Below are 22543 nucleotides of genomic sequence, written 5' to 3'. Positions count from 1 at the left end.
ACAATATTTAAATCACTTATTACTATGATAAAATGAAACTTTACAAAAAAAATTCAATGATTTTGTACAATAATTCATTGTTTAGAACTTATTGATGATGTTCCTCAACAATTCTCTTCCAATTTTTTCCTTACCAATTTTTCCAGCTTTTTACCGTTACAAAAACTAATTTTTATTACATAAATAAAGCTAATATAAATTAATAAACATAACTATACGTAGTAAATATATTTTTAAGGATAAACAACAACGAATTCAGTAAAGCATGATGTCATTTACCATCCTCTTCCAATTTTTTCCTTACCAAATTTTCTAGCTTTTTACCGTTACAAAAACTAATTTTTATTACATAAATAAAGCTAATATAAATTAATTATAAAAAGATAAACAACAGCATGATTGACAAGAAATTATGTAAAGAATGTCACCCTAGGCAATCTTCCAGTTTTTTCTTACCTTGTTACCTCTAAAAAACTAATTTTTATTGCATAAATAAAGCTAATATAAATGATTAAACATAAATATATGTTATAAATATATTTTTAAGGTTAAAAATCTTGAATAACAATAATGCAATGAATATTGTGCTTGACATCCCTATTTTCATTACTTTTTCATATTGGTGCTAGTTTTTAGAATAGAAAATATTTAAAATATTATGATTAACTTGAATTAGCATTATTAATGTTGCAATTTAAATTTCTCATAAGAATAAAATTTTCACATTCAATTTTTTTTTTTTTTTTCGGTTTGCAATATCAGAGTTTAAATTAACTCTCGAGATGCCAGTGGTTTTGAAAAAAAAAAAAAAAAAGCCCATTTGTATGTCATGTTCGAAGACAAGGGCCGCTGGATTCAAACCCAGGACCTTTACAGTGATGTGCACCGTGTCATTGTTGTAGCCGACATTAATCATTAATTAATCTTTTTATGTAAGGTTTTGGTTGAAATGAAAAGTTACTGACACGAGCGGGATTCGAACCCTTGACCTTCGGTTTAATATGCTGCTCCTCTAACCACTTTAGCTATCATGACAAGTGGTTAGAGCAGCCTTGTATTGAGCCAAAGGTCATGGGTTCGAATCCTGCTCGTGACACTAACTTTTTCATTTCAATTAATACCTTGCATAAAAATAAAAAATGAAACTACCAAACTACAAACTACAACAGTGTTACTTATTTAAAATTTTTTTGACCAGATCAAATTTGTAGAAACGATTTGAAATTTAAATTTTGACCTTTCCTCTGGTTGAAAAAAAGGGATCAGAATTTCCCCTTATATAATTCATATAAATATGATATATATATTATACATTATATTTTATAATTAAACCTGTTAAAAAATAAAAACTTCAGTTTATTTAAAATAAATGTTTGTTAGAGTGGGCTGTTTTGAATGCGAAACTTGTAATTACTAAAACAAATGTAAACATATAATTAATTTATATGCTTACATTTATAATTAATTAATTTTATATTGTTTTTATTATGTAGATAAAAAAGAAGTTTATTATTTAGTTAGTTTATGAAATGATGATTTAAATATATTTTTTGTCAAGATTTCATTTTTTTCAGAATATGCGGATGGAAGAATATTTTGTGAAAATATAAAAAACAATGAAACTACAACAGTGTTAACTTATTTAAAAATTTTTTGACCAGTTCAAATTTGTAGAAACGATTTGAAATTTAAATTTTGACCTTTCCCCTGGTTGAAAAAAAGGGATCAGAATTTCCACTTATATAATTCATATAAATATGATATATATATTATACATTATATTTTATAATTAAACCTGTTAAAAAATAAAAACTTCAGTTTATTTAAAATAAATGTTTGTTAGAGTGGGCTGTTTTGAATGCGAAACTTGTAATTACTAAAACAAATGTAAACATATAATTAATTTATGTAAGGTTTATGCTTACATTTATAATTAATTAATTTTATATTGTTTTTATTGTGTAGATAATAAAGTAGTTTATTATTTTGTTAGTTTATGAAATAATGGTTTAAATATATTTTTGTCAAAATTTCATTTTTTTCAGAATATGCGGATTGAAGAATATTTTGTGAAAATATAAAAAACAATGAAACTACAACAGTGTTAACTTATTTAATTTTTTTTGACCAGATCAAATTTGTAGAAATGATTTGAAATTTAAATTTTGACCTTTCCCCTGGTTATAAAAAAAGGGGATCAGAATTTCCCCTCGGTCATCCCTTGCTTTCAACCGTGGCCGGTCGAAACCTCAACCCGTCCAGGGGAACATGTTTTAGGGCTGGGGGTTGAAATTGTCTCCTTTCCCTTTTACTTTTTCCAAAATCGTAAAATGTATTTTTCAGGGTTTTTTCTTGGGGTTTTCCTCATTTTCCTGTCCTCCGCACCAGGAGGATTTTCAGACGACATCCTCGGCTGCAACGGTTTCGTTAAAAGCCATGTAGATATTAATTACTCACTGGTGGAAATTAAGTTGTAAGTAAACTTTTATTACAATCATTACATTCACTTAAAAAATATATTTTATTAGTTCCTTTTTTTAAACGAAAAACTAGGTATAAAAATGATTTGAAGCTTCAGAATCAAGCAGAAATGAGATTTTGAACAATAAATATCAAACATGCAGTAAAATTGATCTAACAAAGCAATTTAAAAAAAAAATTTATTTGCTGATTATTAATCCTTTAACATACGATTTATATAAACCAATATAAAATGTAACATAAGCCAAGAACAAAAAATATATAAACAACGTAACCGTGCAAAGTACAAAACAAATTACAGGCTTATAAGCAAAATATAAAATATAAATATACTTCTCAGAAAGATTAACAGGTAAATTGAAATATTTCTTTTTTAGGAACATAATGTTAATAACAGTTTTCTTTTAAAAGCTAATCTAGATAAACTAAAAATACTTGGTCCCCATTGTTTCTTTCGAAGAGCACTTTTCAGCTTTTTAAAATTTTTGCAATTAATTAGTCTTTAATTAAGGTTTTGGTTGAGATAAAAAAGCTAGCGCCACGAATGGGATTCGAAACTTTTTTTTGCACGAGTTTTCGATAAATTAAAGGTTTTTTTTCTTGTATAGGATCCAGAGTAGAAAACGGAATTGAGGTGTGATGGTGATGGAATTATAGGTAGAGTATAAATTATAAAGAGGATTGGACCAAAAATGTTCCCTTGTAGCCAGTTTGTACATTCGGTAGCAGTTAAACCTCAAGCGGTATTGAAGATGAAAGAACACACATGCCTATAGGTTCATCGTAAATTAAGAAACCAAATTCAATATAATACAATTAATTAAGGTTTTTAGTTGAGATAAAAAAGTCAATGCGTGAGTGGGATTCGAACCCATGATCTTTGGCTAGATACGCAGTTGCTCTACCACTTGAGCTATCATGACCTCGATCCACTTGGACACCAATTTCCCATATCAATCCCACCTTTTGAATTTTCCCTCCTTTTTGGCATTTTTCAAATGTCGTGTAATCTATTTGATTATCGGCGAGAAATGAAATGGCCACAGAGAGCTTTTAGTGAAGTATACTTCATTTTAATTCATTAAGTTCACTATTTTTCGTGGTCCGCTTGACCAATTAATATCTTTCAATTAATTAAGGTTTTTAGTTGAGATAAAAAAGTCAGTGTCACGAGCGGGATTCGAACCCATGATCTTCGGCTAGATACGCCGCCGCTCTACCACTTGAGCTATCCTGACTTCGATCCACTTGGACACTAACTTCCCATCTCAACCCCAGCTTTCGAATTTTCCCTCCTTTTTGCCATTTTTCAAATGTCGTGTAATCTATTTGATTCTCGGCGACAAATGAAATGGCCACAGAGAGCTTTAGTAAAGATATACTTCATTTTGCTTATTACATCTATTTCCACAAAGTCACGATAGCTCAAGTGGTAGAGCAGCGGCGTATTTAGCCAAAGGTCTTGGGTTCGAATCCCGTTCGTGACACTGACTTCTTTATCTCATCCAAGACCATAGAAAGAATAATTAATAGATTGAAAGAACTAACTTTGTCAATTGACTACGAAAATGTAAATGGATTTATATTAATATATTTTAAATATAGAGGGGGACCAAACTGGGGAACAAAATACAAGATGCAGTCTAACCAAGGATGTTTTGTCGGGTTTGTTTAGTGATCATTTTATCAGTGTTTAATTTATGTCACTCCCTTTTTTCTCCTATTATGGAAAAGACAATTTATTTCCTACCCATCATCTTATGTCACTCCTACCAAAAAACCTTATATAATACTTATTTCTGTATAATTACTACAGAAACATTCCGGTAGAAAATAAATCAGTAAACATAAAGTGCCATGGCTTACAAAATTTATTTATTTATTTATTTATCTTGGACATTATAATAGATGAAAGTTTAGGTGTTGAGCTGTAAGTAGACCAGACCCATAACTCCAGAAAAAAATCTACTGGAGCTATTGAGTTAAAAAATGTTTCCTTCATTTCAATATTTTTACCAACGTGTACTAATGATGATTTAAATTAATCATCAAACATGAAATGCCATGGAAACAGACCTTTCTATTGATGAAGTTGTTTTTTATTTACCAAGGGGACTGCAGTGGCTAGCAGTCCTAGGTTCAAATTTCAGCATACCCTTGGAATTTTCCTGATTTTGTTTTGTTTATTTATTTTTAATTTATTTTTATTTTTTTTTATCTCGGATATTATATAATAGATGAAAGTTTAGGTGCATTAGGTGCAAGTTGGCCCAAGACTCTTAAAAAAATAAATAAATAAATAAAATAAAATCTACCAAAGCTATTGAACTAAAAAATGTTTCTTTTGCCATTTCAATATTTTTACCAAAGTGTGCTAATGATGATTCAAAGGCGAATATTATAAATTTTACTCCTGTTCTGGTCGAGTTTGTTTTCTCCCTTGGCGGTTGAGCAATTTTAGATTAATTGAAATTTAATCTGAAGCACATTTAAGCATTAAATTCTTTAATGCTGTTGATACATAAAAATTTGTATTTTTATAACACAACAAATTAATTTTTGAAATTTGGTGGTTACCGATCATTTTGGTCTGCCTATTCTCGCTGGGTTGGTCTGTAAGACACACTGAAGATGGCGAAATTCTGAAACGTATCAGGCCATATTCTCATTTTATGACATTCCCCAGGTTTTGGGTGTGTTCAGAGATCATTTTGTCAGTGTTTAATTTGCGTTAATCCCACCCAAAATCCTTATTTAATGCCTTTTTCAGAATGCTGCAGAAACAGAAATGTTCCAGTAGAAAATAAGTCATTGAACATAAAGTGCCATTGATATCGATCTTGCGATGATGTTGTGTTTCTTGTCTATCAATGGAACCGCAGTGGCTAGCGGTTCTGGGTTCAAATTGCAGCATACCCTTGGATTTTTTTTCTTTTTTTGCTCAGTCATTACAATAGATGAAAGTTTAGGTACATTGAGGTGTAAGTTGACCCATGATTCCAGGAAAAAAAATCTACCAATGCATTTCCTATTTGTATTGAGTTAATAAATGTTTCTCTCGTTATTTCAATATTTTTGCCAAAGTGTGCTAATGATGATTCAAAGGCGAATATTATAAATTTTGCTCCTGTTCTGGTTGAGATTGTTTTCTCCCTTGGCAGTTGAGCGATTTTAAATGAATTAAAAATTAATCTGAAGCACATTTAAGCATTTATTTCTTTAGGGCTGTTGATACATAAAAATCTGTATTTTTATAACAGAACAAATACATTTTTGAAATTTGGTGTTACCAATCATTCTAGGCTGGTTATTCTCGCTGGGTTGGTCTGTAAGACACTTTTCGGCATTTTGCCATATTCAGTGAGTCTGATAGACCAACCCAGTGAGGACAGGTAGATCAAAATGAGCGGAAATCACTCAATTTTTAAAAATTTTTTGGAAACGCTGAAAAAAAATTGCTTTATTCAGGTTCATTTTTTATTTTATAATTAGATCTTATTTATAATTACCATTTTCAGGTTTACAAAACAAGGTAGCCTTAAAGATCATACGGATTGTGCACCCAACAACGGTTACTATTTTTTACCAATTTACGATAAAGGAGAGTACGTATTGAAAATTTCTCCTCCCGACGGCTGGTATTTCGAACCGTCTGAAGTGCCAGTGACAATCGATGGGGCCACTGATCCTTGCAGTACTGGTAAAGACATAAATTTTACCTTTAAAGGTTTTGCTATAATTGGACAGGTAAAGGAATGAATTTCACAAGGTTAATTTTTTATAAATTTAATTCGTTTTATTATCTAGGTTGTTAGCTGGGGGCATAAAGTCGGCCCAGTTGGCGTTACAGTTGAGCTCTTCAGCAATTCTTCTAATTCTCCTACTTCATTAATTCAAACGACAACTACTAGAGAAGGTGGTGAATTTAGATTTTCACCCATCACCTCTGGAAAATATAAAATAAAAATTTCACACCCAAGGTATTTATTCTTCTTTAAAAAAAGAAAAGAAAAGAAAAAAATATTAAATATGGTTTTCGATTAGATGGAAAGTGAAAGCAAAGGAAGTTGACATTGAAGTAAATAATAGTAATGGTTTAGTAAAAGCAAATAGTTTAGCAATCGCTGGTTATGATGTTTTGGGACGAGTGACGAGCGATGGTCAGCCTATCACAGGAGTCAGTTTTGTTCTCTTTTCCAAAGAAAAAAATGTAAGTCTTTCTAATATAATTTTTTAAAAAATATAATAGATTATAACGGATTTTAGCTTTCCGTCGATGGATGTGAAACATCCACCCTTCCTGGATTCACGGGAGACGGCCTTTCCCTTGAAGGATTGTCATACGTTTGCCATGTATTGTCAAATGACAAAGGGATTTTTACTTTTCCACAACTCTCCCCTGGCTCCTATGTCCTCGTTCCACATTACAAAGGTTCGAAAAGCACAAAGTTCGACGTCCATCCACGCACTTTGCCTTTTGCTTTGGAACATGGCAGCGTTGAACTTCCTGTCACATTTCAAGTAAGTTATTACTTTTTTTTTTTTTAAATGAAATATTTATTTTGTTATGTAAATAGGTCAAAGGCTTTACTGTAAGTGGAAGGGTTTTATGGGGTCCTGACGGAAAGCCCATGAGCGGGGCCAAGGTGTCACTAAACGGTAAAGTTGTTTTTCAAACTTCTGCAGATGGCGTGTACAACTTGGAAAGCATGAGGGCTGGCACTTATAAAATTAATGTACAAGCGCGTATGTCGATTTTAACTAGATTTCTTTATTATTTTGTGTATTGTAATGTACTTTTGGGAATAAAACGTTTCAGCGAATGTTGTTTTCGAGGAGAAGGAAATCAAAGTTTCATCTACAATGTTGCCTGATCTGTTTCCGAAAAGCTACCAGGTGTGTGGCAACCTGCATTCTCCGACTAGTTCCGGCCCATACAACGTAGACGTTGTATCTGAATCTGGTGTGAAAACAGCGATTTCTACTGATTCCAAGGGCAGCTATTGTTTGTTTTTAACACCGGGGAAATACACCTTTTCACCGGTGATCGGACGTGCTCAAATCAATCACGGGCTCATGTAAGTAAATCTTAAGATGTCTCTTTCTTCTGTTCCAGGATTATCTTCCTCAATGGGATAGAGTGGTCTTACACAGGAAAAAAGATTTAATTTAAAAAAAAACACAAAAAACTCCAGTTTAACCTTTTTGGAACTTTAAGATGCTAAAATGTGTTTCTCTCCTTACATTCTTGGCACTACATATTTATAAGAAATAAATAAAAATAAGGTCAACGAAAACAAAAATATATTTAAAAAAAATACTGTTAGCGTAAATGACGTAAAATTAAAACTGATGGCACTTGGTAGACAAGAGGCAAAAAACTAGAAAGACAGTAGGATAAATGGTATGGAAAGGGCAGGGGTGAGAGGTAGGGCATATCCAATAAGACACAGAAGTATTGTGGCTGAATGTTTTTCCAGAAAAATAATTGTGTCACAATTTTGCAAAAGTTTGTGGAAAGGCCAGATTGTTAACAGTTGGGGGAGAAAAGAGTGCTGATGATGAGGACGGGAAAAGAAAGGTGTGGGAGTGTCTATTTACTACCGATTTTGTCCAGCTAGAACTCTTAAAATGCAAAAAAAAGTTAACGAGTGGCAGTCAGATTTATAGTCACAGGGTCATAGATCTAGGAGGCGGTGGATTGCTGAAGGCCCTTCTGACATCAAATTCTTCTGGAGGACAACCTCTGGACTTAGGTGATTGATCTCACTGGTGGACTTAAACTAAGTATTCTGAATGTAGAGCTGTATGGCTGAACTCAGAATCTTCAACTCCCTGACTCACCGATTCCAACTCTCTCAGACTGACTCTCAATGTCTCTCCCCAGAGTATAGGCCAGACTTTATACCCTAACTCAACTAGGAGCAACTTTGGGTTGCGAACCTTGGATGGCATGGACCCAGGTGTTTGACGACAATGCTGTGAACACGACCTGAGATGGCGAGACCTCACCTCATGAGCTCAAGATCAAGTGGCTGTTTATGATGCCATGGACCCTGGACACTAGCTGGCTTGGCTTATTGTGCTACCAAACTAAAATATTGTTTTATTTTTCATTATGATCAAATTGTTGCAGGTTTTCTCCAGCATCTAGGGAAGTTGTTGTTTCTGATAACGTCTTAAACAATATCAATTTTTCTCAACTTAAATGTACAGTAAAGGGGAAAATAGTCTGCATGTCTGTTTGCCCTCTTATAACTATTAACTTAAAGCCTAAAAGTGTAGGAGGAGCACTTCAAACTATTGCCAAAGGTTGTTAATTAAGTTTAAAAAAAATTAAAAATTAATTTTTACTATTAATAAATATTTATTAGGTGGTGTTTATGAGTTCACTGATGTAATGCCTGGTGATTATGATGTTTATATTGAACCTGGGCTTGGATGGTGTTGGGACAAAGAATCTTTATCCCTTAATGTTTTCGATGAGACTACTGTAGTGCCAACGTTCACACAGTCCGGTTTCACCGTGACTATTATATCTTCTCATAGCACAAAAGTATTTTAAAACATTTTATCTTTACAGTACTTTGTTTATTTTATTTTCAAAATTTCCTTTGTAGGTTGTTTATTATAGTGAGAGTGATTCAAAAGACAAACAGGATTTGAATGTAGGACCGGGAAGTACTCATATATGTGTGCCGAAAGCTACGCCGTATATTTTCGAACCGGTCGGTTGCCACGGTTATGAAGAACCGAGAGTCAAATGGATTACGGGAAGCGTATCTCTTACGGCTATCAACCATGCCAATACTTTTTACATCGAGTCGACTGATGTAATAGACGACCTTGTTTTAGAAGTTTTCTCTGAAAACAAATTGATTAATAAGTACTTGCAAATCTTAATATATTTTTTTACAATTTGTATTTATAATTTTTTAATTTTATCAGGGTTGTGCCGAAAGTGAGCACAAGAGGTAAAGACAGTGTAAAGTATGAAACTACCCTGCAATTAAAAGAAGATGAAGTTGTTACGCTTGTCGCTAAAGCAGGGTTGTTTTTATTCAACCCGCTTTCGTATAAGCTCAAAGGAGGCGCGGATTGCGTAAATACAACTCATCCCGTCTTTACGGCTGAAAAGGGACAAGTTATTAAAGGTACGCAGGGATAAATGTGAAGCGCAGCTATTTCAAACGTTTTATTTCCAGGAAAAATCACGACAGGGAAGAATAAAGGTTTAGGGGATGTAGTTGTCCAAATAACGGATGAATCTGGCGAAGTAATCGCCACGCAAAAATCGTCCGGAGATGGAACATACATTTTCCCTCCGATTAAAATTGTGCCTAATTTTAAGTATGTTTTTTTTACAATCATAACTTTTGAAATATGGTTAAGCCAACAACATAATTTATATTTTTTTTAGGATAATTCCTGAAAAAGAAGGCTATGTTTTAACAGCGCTTGAAAAACTAGGAGATTTCAGTGCTCATAAATTAGCAGAAATTATTGTAAAAGTCAAAGATGCAAATACTAGTGAATTTCTTCAAGTAAATATTTGACTAAAAACGTTAAAATTTGTATCGGTTGTAATTTTCTTGTTATGTTTTTTCAGGGAGTTCTTTTATCATTGTCCGGTGGTGAAAGTTATAGAAGAAACGCCCAGACGAATGTCAACGGTACGATGTCTTTCTTGTCGTTAAGCCCCGGCGAATATTTCCTCAGGCCTATGATGAAGGAATACAAATTCCATCCGACAAGTAAAATGATTAAAGTTAACGAAGGCTCGACAGTAGAGATTTCTTTAAGGTAAAGATTTATTTTTGTTTCGATATTTAAATCTCTACACGAGGTGTTTTTTCAGTGGGGAACGGGTCGCATACAGCGGCATAGGCGAGGTGACATCGCTGAATGGAGAAGGCGAATCTGGAGTCGTCGTTGAAGCGATTGGGCTTGGAAGTTGCAATCTTTTACAAGAAGAAGCTACTTCAGGTGATGTTGGTGTGTTCCGGATCCGAGGATTAAAACCAAAGGTATGCACCACAAAAAATAACAATTAAAAAAAAAAAAAAATAGAATTGATAAATGATGGAGTGAGCGTGGTATCCAATCCTTTTTAAAAAGATAGTTCCTACTCACAGTAAGTTGTTTTGGAACGATCCGGATTTCGAGCCTTTTAGCTCATCATCAGGTTGAAGGACTTCTACAACCACGTCTCTCGACATGAATTGCCAAAGTGAACCCGCTGATACCTCCGCCAACGCGACGTTCCAATTAGCAGCTGATTTTTTTAATGGCGTTCAATTTGAACGTGCGAAACGTGGAAATTATAACACAAATAAATATTATACTAGTAATTACTTAATATTATTAAATTACTATAAAAATAATAACAATTAAAATAATTAGTTTAATTATTTGGATGTTTGATATTATTTATGTACATATTTATGGGAATATGGGAGGTATATTGGGATACCTGGGATATATAATGGGAGATAGATCAAAATCTGTTATATTATTAATGCATTTATCACCATGTTCAATTTTATATTTTTTAATTTCAAATTAAAAGTAAGAGTAAAAGAACATTCGCCTAAATCGAGCAAATTTTTGGAATTTAAGGACCATCTAAAAGAAACAAAACATAATTTCAATTCAAATCTAAATACAAGAGTGTTACGTAGTTTCAACAAAGGGAAAGAATTAGATCGGTTTGAGAAATTTGAAATTAAAAAAATGTAAAATTGAACATGGTGATAAATGCATTAATAATATAACAGATTTTGATCTACCTCCCATTTTAAATATGTACATAAATAATATCAAACATCCAAATAATTGTTATTATTTTTATAGTAATTTAATAATATTAATAATTTAATATACTAATATTAAGTAATTACTAGTATAATATTTATTTGTGTTATAATTTCCGCGTTTCGCACGTTCAAATTGAGCGCCATTAAGAAAAAAAAAAAAAAAAAAAAACGTGGTTGTAGAAGTCCTTCAATCTGATGATGAGCTAAAAGGCTCGAAATCTGGATCGTTGCAAAACAACTTACTGTGAGTAGGAACTATCTTTTTAAAAAGGATTTTAAAAAAAATTCAAACCAGAATACATCCGATAAAGAAGACTTGGAGAAAATGATCCAATGCTGACTATATCTATATAGATAGCTCTAAGAGCTAGTATGAGCAGAAATGGTATTTATGGTAATAAACAAAGGTCCTAGAATTCATTTAACATGTTCAGGCGACTCGGCTGTTTTGACCTGTGCCAGATATGATCTAGTAATTGATAATCTTAATACTCAAATGAAAGGACTGGTATGCCAATGTATTATTTTATTATTTTAATTTTATTTTTTTAGTGCAAATATAATGTAAGAGTGAAACAAGACGTTGATGTAAACCACCATATTCACACATCTATGCCTGATAATATCACAATTGAGGTAAGAGAATTTTTTTCGTGCTATCACGTTCACTGCGGGACCTATTTTGTTTGCTTTGTTAGACAGTTATTTTTTAAGACCTTGACTTGAGCCAGAGAGGCGTCATCCACATTGATTATCTTTAGATACTCATAAGGGGGCGTCAGTGGTTGCAACGGTTAAGGCGTTGATATGGTGCTCCTCCTAGCCTATGACATAAATAGCGGTTTTGACCGAAGCGTTTACTGAGAAGAAAACCGAGCCAGTGGGTCATTTCTTTGTTGAGAGTGGGACATGATAGATGGTGCGGTGCGTACCGTTTTGAAAGCGTTTTTCGTGAAATGGTTGTGGAGTATTCCATCAGCTGTGTCACTTGTGTCTGTTTGGCATCCAACTACGTTTAAACCATCTTTTTTCGAGTTTTTAAATTTTTTTAAATCTTCATGATTCCTGTTTTTCGTTTTTCTTTTGGGACAGCAGAAGTACTTCTTCTTCATCTGTTGCACTAATAAACAAACAATAATAAAATATAGTGCACTATGTGAGGTGTTTAGTGACCGTTAGTTAATGATTATTTGGAAATCGTGAGATGCGTCTGGTGTGATGTAGGTTTTAGAATAACATTTTCTTTATTTTGCCAACGTTTCCATCTTAATTGAGATCTTTTTTTTACCCTTTCCACCACCCCGCCGTACCTGAGGAAGACCCCATACCGGCGGACAAACGCTTTAACTTAATCAAATTTATATATCTAAGGGACTTCAAATAAATGGGCTAAAATTACCTCCCAACTTTCTTTCCTTAAGGTGAGACTGCTGGTAGGTTTTTGAAGGAACAATATTTTCATTTTGAAACCTAAAACAAATGGTCTTCCCTTGCTGGTTTCCCCTTGCACATTTATATTTTCTTGATTTTCTTTTCTATATATTTATATTATCTAAAAATTTTCTTACTAAGAAGAGGAAAACAGCCCGGAACCTTAAATCTAAACCTATGTTTAATTATGCAATAAATAAATAATGGTAAAAAGCTCTAACAATAACAACAACATTTAGGACTTAGTAATCAGAATAAATAGGGACTTGTTCATTTTAGCGTAGTTGAGGCAAAGTCTTTTAGTGCTGTAAATGATTTGCTATCACAGACTAGTTTATGGAGATTAGGTGGCCATTCTCTTGAGGTCTTTCGCAAACGTTCTCTTTCTGCATTGAATTTGGTAAAGCTGAAGAGTTCTAATTCTAATATAATAGAATAATTCTTTAAAATAGGCTCAGAATTGAATCTCAGGAAACTTTTGCCTGATTTCAACACACTGTTCTTTTTTTCTTCTCAGTTTGTTTTATGCTCTCATTGAAGTTGTGTCGCAAAATGCCTCCTCTTCTAAAACATAAAAAAAAAGTTCTGTCCCTTGGTAAAATAATAAAATTTTTGGATATGTCTCATTTTTAAATTTTCTATGCAGGCCAAAGCTTTTCTTCAAAACAGCTCAGGGAAATTTTAACTCTGAGGGACCAACTTATTAAAAAAAGCAATGGATTTCTTTAAATCAAGTTTCAAGTTTAAAAGGGATGTCGGTCGTTTCAAATCCGTATTTGGAAATTCTTAAAGAAATTAATTATTCGGCGAAACAGCGAACAATTATTTGTTATTTCTTTCCTTGCACTTCAAAAAATACAAACAATGCAAACGATTAACATTTTCAAATACTTCTATTACGTTTATTTTGAATAAACTGATGTTTTGGTTCTAAATTGTATCTCAATTTTTGGCATCATGGAACGTAACCCTCCTTATAGCATAGGAAAATAGACACAACATTCACGGCAGTTTTCTGGAACCAAATACCCGCGTATGTTAAGGGATTACTGTATTACCGAAGAAAAATTGATTGGATACCTACACCTGATGCTGGTTGCGTTTGTAATCTCTTTCACATTTGGTTATCCCTTTTTCAGTGATTGTATTTATTAGCGTGAGTGTTTTATAAAGTACCCCACAGACCCACTAGAGTGATTGGGAGAGGGGACATATAATATCAAATAGTGTGGTGACTCGACAATTCTTTTTTACTATCTATACTGTGTGAGAGGTTAGGTTTTGTTTGATTGTATTTATTAGCATGAATGAAGATGGAATCTCAGTATAATATTGATTAGTTAGATTAGGTATATATATACCAAAATACAACAGTGAAGATTGTACAATAGAAAATAAGGAAAAAAGAAAAAGAATACCATAATTAAAAGACTGTTAAAATAACAACATTAAAAGCTATTTATTGAAATGTAGGCCATTGTTTTCACTCCACTGAACTGAAATGACATCAAGAGTCTGCACAAAGTATGTTTAGTTCAATCTAATTGGATAAACTATTATTAATTTTATTTTAAACTTTCATGGAACTTATAAGTAAAAAATATTTACTTATGCGAGTTAAAACTGGAAAATAAATTAAAGGTTTTTTAAATAATACTTTTTTTCCTTAAGTTTCTTAAAATGTTCAGGGGTAAAGCTGAAAGAGAAAGTAGAAAACAATTCATAATTTTATTACTGTAGCTATTTCTATTCACTTTTGTATAGTGGGGGAATTTTTGTTTTGTTTTAGGTTGACAATTCTGATGTATCAGGGATTAGGTTATATGCAATGAGACCTAGTACTAGGATTGATGTTGCTGTTTATGTCGTTCCGGACAACCCTGAAGATTTGAAGACTTTAAAAGTTCGCCTTAGTCGCGAGGAATCACCAGACGCCGCGGTACATGTTGCCAAACTGGCTGATTTCAAGCCAAGCCCCAGTGGATACAGCGTCGACAGCATGTTGATCACCATGCCTCCCATCCTAGCCGACGGAAGGGGCTACATATTACAACTGGAGTCTTCGCTTTCCCAGGCGACGCACGAATACGTAAACAGGCCGATACATTTCAAAGCGGCGGGTTCTTTTAAGTTATTCAGGCTGCCTTTTTCACCCAAGATCAAATCCAGAGATGCAGAACTTTCTCAATCATCTTACCTCATCCTTCCATTGATTCTCATGATCACTTTTGCATATTATAACAAAGATCTTTTAGTTTCTGTAATTAAATTAGTCCTGCAAAAAGTAAAAGTTACGACGACTTTGAATAAACAACATTCTGATGATTCTTCATCAGAACCTTTTACCGATTATCCTAAAAAGAAGTCTAAATCAAGAAAAACATAAATTTTTCCTGTATTTTCTTTTCTTTTGGAGAGTTTATTCATTATTTAAAGTTTTTTTGTGAAGTTTTAAATTATTGTTTTGTAAATCTAGTCCTCAGGCATTAGGTTGTATAAATTTCAATTTTGTTTTCTTTAATTTTTTTTTGTGTGTGAAAACATGTCAACAGAAATTACAACCATCGAGATTTACATTCCTACAACCTCATTCCTTGAACTTCATTTAAATAGAACATTGTTTTTGTTGGATCCTTTATTGATATTTATAGTTTACAAGTTGGTTGTAAGTAAATGTATTTGTAATTTATTGAAATTAAACAATTTTTTCAAAAATTTTTGATTTTTTTTGTTTTGAAAATTAGACATTCTTGAGGTGCGTCGGTGGAAGATGCAATAGTTACAGCTTTGAAACGGTGGAACATATTGGCTTTTTTCCCAAAAACAGTGTAGCCCGGGGGTTATGGATTGACCTCTATAGTTGAGAACCTCAGTAAATAAATAAATAAAGTTTGTTATCCTAGTGACATGACTCATTAACTATAACATAACATTTTTATGTATATGAATAATAAAATATGTACATATTTGCTAAGAGAAACTTTGGCAAAATATATGATATGTACTTTATTACTCCTTTTGGTAAGGTGTTATTGCCTGACATATGTCCAGAGGGTAAAGTAAATATGGACGAGGTGATCCAGCCCCTTGATGCTAAAAATTCAATAAAAAACATGTTTAAAAGAAAATAGCAGTATTGGTGGGCTGGATTAGCAGAAGAAATTTTTGTACATCAAGAGCACTGTCGATAGGTGGCGCCTCGGAGGATCTGACTGGAAGAGGGTTCATCCTCACCTGATTAACAATAGGTACAACAATACAATGTAATTGAAGGTTATAACTTCTTGGCTCCTTATAGAGAGCGTGTAGGAATGCCATCTGATATGAACTCTTGCTTGAAGGGGACCCCTGTTCTTATTTTTGGAGGAAATAGGGTTGTTTTATTGTATATAGTTTTTTGTCCTTAGTTCAAAGTGAATGTATTTATTAGCTCAACAAAATGGACGAAAAAAAACAAGAAATTCACAGGCCAATAAAAAAAAAGTTTATTTTAACTCAATACATCATCAGCTCACATAATGTATTTTATGAATTTTTTTATGCACTTAATAAGAAAACCGATTATGTACACTTGAAAATCTTTAAGCATAATGCTGTTTTATTGTATTTCTAAATCAACCAATTTGTACAAATCACAGATAAACAAGGATGTCGTTTCAATCCAATCGGAGATTGTTTTCATCGCTTAAAACGAGCTTGACGTCTGTTCTTCACTCAATATCAAACTGTTTTCACACTCGTAATAAATTTTATTACAATTGTCAACTCGGATGCTGTCGTCTTCAGTGCTGAATTTCCAGATGTTACTACTAAAACAAGAGAAATTTCAAAACATTTTTGGTTTAGGGAAATGAATAAATAGTAAACTACCAGCACATTAGAAAATAAAAAGCTGACTCCAACAAAGGGCTTTGTATAGCTTTATTTTGCAACAGGCAAATCAACTTTTTTTTGCACGTGTCTGTGTCTTCCATCATTATTTTAAATAAAGTCTTTACCATGTCAAACCTGAAAAACTCAACTTATATTAACACAGCTGGAAGGAAACAAAACGCCGTCGACTTTACCTTGGTTCAGAAATTGATCTGTATCGTGTTAGATGAATAACTGGTTGGTTGAATTTCGATGCCCCAAAAATAAGGCCCAAGCTGAAAAGTTTTACGAGCAACCCACCGGTTAATAATGATGCAAAAACTACAACCAAAGCTGTGATCTTAATCAGGGCTAACCCGATCAGACCTTGAATGGCAACTGAAATATACATAAATTCACTGAATATGAGTGCATAAATATAACCAGAGCATACATATGTACATCCATACAACTCCTACTTGTAATTGTATAATATACATACTATTAAAAAAAAGTCAATATTACATCTTAATTATTACACATTTCAGCATATTTAATTGTATTATTAAACAAAATGGTTTATATTTATACTCTTACTAGGAATCCAGGGTAAACTTTGAAATTTAATCCACATAATTTAGAAGTCATAATTAACCTTATTAATTATTTCAATTAATTATACTTTTTATTTAAGGTCTTGGTTTAGATTAAAAGTAAAATTAATTAAAATTGAAGAAATTTTCTCTTGTATTTCTTTAAAAATCAATTTTTTTCTTACCCTAGACAACAAATTTTATAATAAAAAAGTAACAAATAATTTTATTTTAATATTTTGATTAGTAAATAATAATTTTCTGGTATTTTTATGATTCAATCAACCCTGGGTAGAAAATTGTAAAATTTGTAGATTTATTTTTTCATCCTCCTAACGACAAAACCACACTGTAAATGACAAATTTTCTGTTGTATAAAAATAAAATTAAATATATTAATCATAAGGCTAATTTTATAGCACGGATCAACATTGATCACGGTTTTAAGGCTGTCAGCGAGCAAATAATGATAAGATAAATTATTATCAGTTTTGTACGAGTGAGCATCCAGCCATGGATGAAATAATAATAAGGAATTCCGTGAAAGACGATTGCGAAAGGATATTTAAACAACTGCAGGTACAAAATATTTTTGAAACTTCAAAATTACATTAATCGAAATAGAAAATTTTAATTCTTCATGCGTCAAGAATGAAACTTGCAGTCATGAAGATTATGTCACATTACAAGGTATTTTGAAATATCAAATCAAAATAAACTGTTAAATTATTTTGATTTTTTTTTTATTATTTTTATTATTAGATTTTGTAGAAAATGGATTTCAGACTGCCCATCCACCTTTCGAAAGTATTATAGCAGAGGGTAATTGTTTTATTTTTATGTTAATATATTTTTAATGATATTTTTTATTCAGTATTGAAGATTTGGTAAGCACAAGTTTTTATTTTTTAAATGACTGTACAATTTTATTATTTTAATAGGAGGATGTGAGGAACAGATCATTTTGGTCTGTATATAATCGCTGGGTTGGTCTGTCAGATGCATTTTGACATTTTGAATCATACAGACTCAATGAAGATGGCAAAATGCTGAAATATGCCTGACAGACCCAGCAAGGATAGGCAGACTAAAATGAAACAGTCATATTAAAGGATTGCACAGCCATTAACTGTATAATATATTTTTATAATTATAATATTTAAATATTGTAAAAATCATTTGATAATTTTTTTAAAGATGAAAACAATACTTTGGTTGGCTTTGCAATTTGGTCAATAGGATATTCAACATGGAAAGGGATGAAAATGTTTGTTGAAGAACTGTGGCTTTCTGAACACCTAAGAGGGACGGAGTTTGAGGCAAAGTTTGTTTCCAGGTTGAACCAGGTGGATAAATTATCATTCAGATGTGTTATAAAAATTGTAACAAAAAAAAAAAAATAAAAAAAAAATTCTAGGAGGCTTTGAAGCTCGGATGCGCTGAAATTAGGACTACTACAGAAAAAGGGGCCTACATGGCAGAGATTTTCCTCAAAGCCGGAGGCATCGATGCCACAGAGGCTGAAAAATGGCATTTATTTTCAATTGAAAATAAAAACACGAACCAATAAAAATATTCTTAACATTATTAATTTTATCAACAATTACACAAATAATGATTTTTTATTGAACATTTTTAAAATTATGAATAAATAATATTAGCAATGAAGTTTGACTGTTCAGAAACACACAAACAAGAAACACAAACCAAAGAGAAAGAAAACTATCTATGATATTTCTATCTACCTAAGTATTACACCAATTTTTTTTTTGAGGATCAATTTTTGGATATTTTCTTTCATTATAATAATAGTCACTGAGGCAAGATATTCTAAAATTTGAAAATTCCTGGGGAATTTTTTGACGATAGGAATATAAAAAATAATTGAGCAATTTCTTCTTGTGATGTGCGGGGTATTTGTATTTACAGCTTGAATATTTCTGGTTATTTTGCCATCTTCATCTGTTGATATGTGTTATTTTGTAAAACTCACTAAGATGGAGCAATGTCAAAATACATCTGACAGACCAAACCAGTTTTAGGCAGGTCGGTATGACCAGAAACAGCCATATTCTAATGAAATAAAACTTGCATATTTAAGCTATTTTTTAATCTAACACACTATGATTGTAACAATAAACAATATTAACAAAGATAAACCTAGAGCATATTTGTGTGTTTTAGAATTTTATCATATTTCTGTTTACACAAAAAAACCTTTTCTCATTTAAAACTCGCGCTTTACACTTGTATATTTTCTCTACTTAACAGAAAAACATTGAATTATAGATATGCAACCTAACCCGTACCTAACATTCACCTAACCCTACCTTACTTAGCCCAACCCATTCTTCACATTAGCCTAACCTAGCTTAACCTAATCCAACTAATGCGTACTCGCTAGTAATGCAAAATCTATGTCATGAAAATTTAAATTTATGGTCTTTACTCAATGTTAAATACATTGATTTAGTTTCATTTGAATTTTTTCTATGTCAATTGAGTCTTAAGTTCTTAGTCAAGACACTTGTTATAATTCTTCTTTTAAGCACTGGGAAATTGCTTTTTATAAAATCCAATAAAGAAACACTTAGATTGTCTAATATATATAGTAAGTTATACATTAAAATTTTTTTTTAAGTTTTGGTCTATCACACAAATTTAGGCATCTTAAGAGTTTAGTGTATTAATTTGAAAGGTAGACTAAAATGATCAGTCACGACCAAATTATAGGTTCATCTCATGATATTTTATAAGATGATCAATAAAGTTTTTATTTTATTTTTGACGTGGTTAACCTTAGGTAAAATCCGCCCTGGAAACCAAGCACAGCAGAATCTATTTGCAATTTTTTCCATGTTCGTTATCGTTTTTGAATGAAAAATCGCCAGGAGAAATGGAATTTACTTGATTTTTATCTATGAATTAACATGATCTAGACGTCTAGCATCCGATCGATCATCTGTTCTCATTGTCTCAATTATTTTGGTCCAACTGTCATCGCTGTAAATATGTAGAGTTACTTAAAATAAATCGACCTAGCGAGATCAGGCGGACCAGGATGATAAATGACGATCAAGGAAAAGGTTTTTAGTTTTGACATGGTTAAGAGCTAACTTTAGGTAAAATCCACCCTGGAAATCGAACATAAGCAAAATGTACTAGCAATTTTGTTCCATGTTCGTCATCTAATCGTTTTTGAATGAAAAATCGCCAGGAGAAATGGAATTTATTTGATTTTTATCTATGAGACGTCTAGCATCCGATCATCTGTTCTCAGTGTCTCAATTATTTTGGTCTGACTGTTCTCGCTGTTTTGGCCTGTCAAACATGTTTCAGAAACTTTGATTTATTTGTTATTTTGTCAATTGTTGTCCTTTTAAAATCCGACCACTAAATATGTAGAGTTACTTAAAATAAATCTACCTAGCGAGATCAGGTGAACCAGGATGATATATGATGATCAAGAAAAAGGTTTTTAGTTTTGACATGGTTAAGAGCTAACTTTAGGTAAAATCCGCCCTGGAAATCGAACATAAGCAAAATCTACTAGCATTTTTTCCCATTTCGTTAACTAATCGTTTCTGAATGAAAAATCGCCAGGAGAAATGGAATTTATTTGATTTTTCTCTATGAATTAACATGATCGAGACGTCTAGCATCCGATCATCTGTTCTCAGTGTCTCAATTATTTTGGTCAGACTGTTCTCGCTGTTTTGGCCTGTCAAACATGTTTCAGAAACTTTGATTTATTTGTTATTTTGTCAATTGTTGTCCTTTTAAAATCCGACCACTGAATATGTAGAGTTACTTAAAATAAATCGACCTAGCGAGATCAGGCGGACCAGGATGATAAATGACGATCAAGAAAAAGGTTTTTAGTTTTGACATGGTTAAGAGCTAACTTTAGGTAAAATCCACCCTGGAAATCGAACATAAGCAAAATCTACTAGCATTTTTTCCCATTTCGTTAACTAATCGTTTCTGAATGAAAAATCGCCAGGAGAAATGGAGTTTATTTGAATTTTATCTATGAATTAACATGATCGAGACGTCTAGCATCCGATCATCTGTTCTCGGTGTTTCAATTATTCTGGTCCGACTGTCATCGCTGTTTCTGCCTGTCAGAAGTGTTCCGGAAACTTGGATTTATTTGTTATTTTGTCAAGTGTTGTCCTTTTAAAATCCGACCACTAAATATGTAGAGTCACTTAAAATAAATCTACCTAGCGAGATCAGGTGAACCAGGATGATATATGATGATCAAGAAAAAGGTTTTTAGTTTTGACATGGTTAAGAGCTAACTTTAGGTAAAATCCGCCCTGGAAATCGAACATAAGCAAAATCTACTAGCATTTTTTTCCTATTTCGTTAACTAATCGTTTTTGAATGAAAAATCGCCTGGAGAAATGGAATTTATTTGATTTTTATCTATGAATTAACATGATCGAGACGTCTAGCATCCGATCATCTGTTCTCAGTGTCTCAATTATTTTGGTCTGACTGTTCTCGCTGTTTTTTTCTCTCAAACATGTTTCAGAAACTTTGATTTATTTGTTATTTTGTCAATTGTTGTCCTTTTAAAATTCGACCACTGAATATGAAGAGTTACTTAAAATAAATCGACCTAGCGAGATCAGGCGGACCAGGATGATATAACATAATGAGCCGAAAGCTTTTGAGTTTTGACGTGGTTAATTTTTTTCCCTTTTTATTTTGTCAATCATCTGTGATTCAGGTTTTTTGTGTAGATGACACAAATTTTATTACATATCTTAAAAAAATATATATATTGTTTGTTTATTTTAGTTTTTACCTTTTTCATCGTGTGAACAAATTGAATCTGGTTAATTCAACTCGACACCTATAAAGTTTTACAGATTAAAATTTAAAAATGGAAAACTACAGATCCGAGGCGGGATAATCCGACATTATCTTCACGTCAACCTGGTTCATACGTATTCACAAAGTTATTTGCAGTTTTAAAATAGTTTTTTTTTCACAGTATAAAGTTTTATACTTTGGAAAAAGCAGTACAGAGGGAATTTGTAATTTAGTATATATAAAAATAAAATAAAAGAACTTTCTATTGGAATTGTCCTTTTGGTTCTCTTCAAAGAACTTTTCGTATGCAATTGTTATTTAATATGTATAAAATTTAGATTTTTAAAGAAAACTATTGTCGATTTATATTGTGTAAAATTTGGGTTAGTCTTTATTCAGATTCAGCCAAGCCTTCGTCAAATAAATACTTAAATTTTAAAATTGTACGATTTTATAATAATTTCTTCTCGTGAAATTTCAAAATTTATAGTTTTATCACGTTTTTCTTACAAAATGAGAATAAGAGAATTCGTTTTCATTTGACAA

The 22543-nt window shown here is 32.1% G+C and overlaps 2 protein-coding genes and 1 long non-coding RNA gene across 4 annotated transcripts; 2 read left to right on the top strand and 1 right to left on the bottom strand.

The window, feature by feature from the left end:
• The first annotated feature begins 2232 nt into the window (after positions 1-2232).
• On the top strand, positions 2233-15721 carry LOC106667170 (nodal modulator 1). 2 transcript variants are annotated; one of them, XR_002910967.1, is made up of 18 exons: positions 2233-2473; positions 6000-6228; positions 6289-6461; positions 6526-6691; positions 6748-7002; positions 7059-7227; positions 7301-7559; positions 8618-8793; positions 8856-9037; positions 9102-9367; positions 9430-9635; positions 9687-9831; positions 9902-10025; positions 10091-10284; positions 10340-10508; positions 11850-11933; positions 14518-15393; positions 15473-15721. XR_002910967.1 is itself a non-coding variant. In XM_014394919.2 (17 exons), exons 1-17 carry the CDS (start codon positions 2331-2333, stop codon positions 15112-15114), a joined length of 3537 nt encoding a protein of 1178 aa, XP_014250405.1. In that variant the 5' UTR covers positions 2233-2330; the 3' UTR covers positions 15115-15416. The 2 variants fall into 2 exon arrangements, 1 of the variants encoding a protein (XP_014250405.1); XM_014394919.2 differs by lacking the exon at positions 15473-15721 and having other exon boundaries at positions 14518-15416.
• Positions 15722-16201: 480 nt separating this feature from the next.
• LOC112128375 lies at positions 16202-17074 on the bottom strand. The gene is made up of 3 exons (XR_002910966.1): positions 16796-17074; positions 16599-16736; positions 16202-16537 (listed from the first exon to the last, which is right to left on the bottom strand). It is a non-coding gene; the product is annotated as an uncharacterized LOC112128375 (long non-coding RNA).
• A 568-nt stretch (positions 17075-17642) lies between these two features.
• Positions 17643-19928, top strand: LOC106666868 (diamine acetyltransferase 2-like). Its single transcript, XM_014394367.2, has 5 exons — positions 17643-17752; positions 17824-17863; positions 17936-17995; positions 18371-18519; positions 18591-19928. The coding sequence occupies exons 1-5, from the start codon at positions 17687-17689 to the stop codon at positions 18741-18743; spliced, it is 468 nt and encodes a 155-aa protein (XP_014249853.1). The 5' UTR covers positions 17643-17686; the 3' UTR covers positions 18744-19928.
• The last annotated feature ends 2615 nt before the right edge of the window (positions 19929-22543 follow it).

This window comes from Cimex lectularius, unplaced genomic scaffold (genome assembly GCF_000648675.2).
Source record: "Cimex lectularius strain Harlan isolate CLEC.00 unplaced genomic scaffold, Clec_2.1 scaffold92, whole genome shotgun sequence".
NCBI classification, from domain to species: Eukaryota; Metazoa; Arthropoda; class Insecta; order Hemiptera; family Cimicidae; genus Cimex; species Cimex lectularius.
Note: the sequence above shows the minus strand (reverse complement) of the source record. Positions and strands in the feature narration are given on the sequence as shown.

Coding starts and splice junctions, on each gene's coding strand:
- LOC106667170 (XM_014394919.2), top strand. CDS start 2,331: ATGTATTTTTCAGGGTTTTTTCTTGGGGTTTTCCTCATTTTCCTGTCC. Junction 2,474..5,999: donor TCACTGGTGGAAATTAAGTT/GTAAGTAAACTT, acceptor TACCATTTTCAG/GTTTACAAAACAAGGTAGCC. Junction 9,832..9,901: donor AAAATTGTGCCTAATTTTAA/GTATGTTTTTTT, acceptor TATTTTTTTTAG/GATAATTCCTGAAAAAGAAG.
- LOC106666868 (XM_014394367.2), top strand. CDS start 17,687: ATGGATGAAATAATAATAAGGAATTCCGTGAAAGACGATTGCGAAAGG. Junction 17,753..17,823: donor GGATATTTAAACAACTGCAG/GTACAAAATATT, acceptor TCATGCGTCAAG/AATGAAACTTGCAGTCATGA. Junction 18,520..18,590: donor TTGTTTCCAGGTTGAACCAG/GTGGATAAATTA, acceptor AAAAAATTCTAG/GAGGCTTTGAAGCTCGGATG.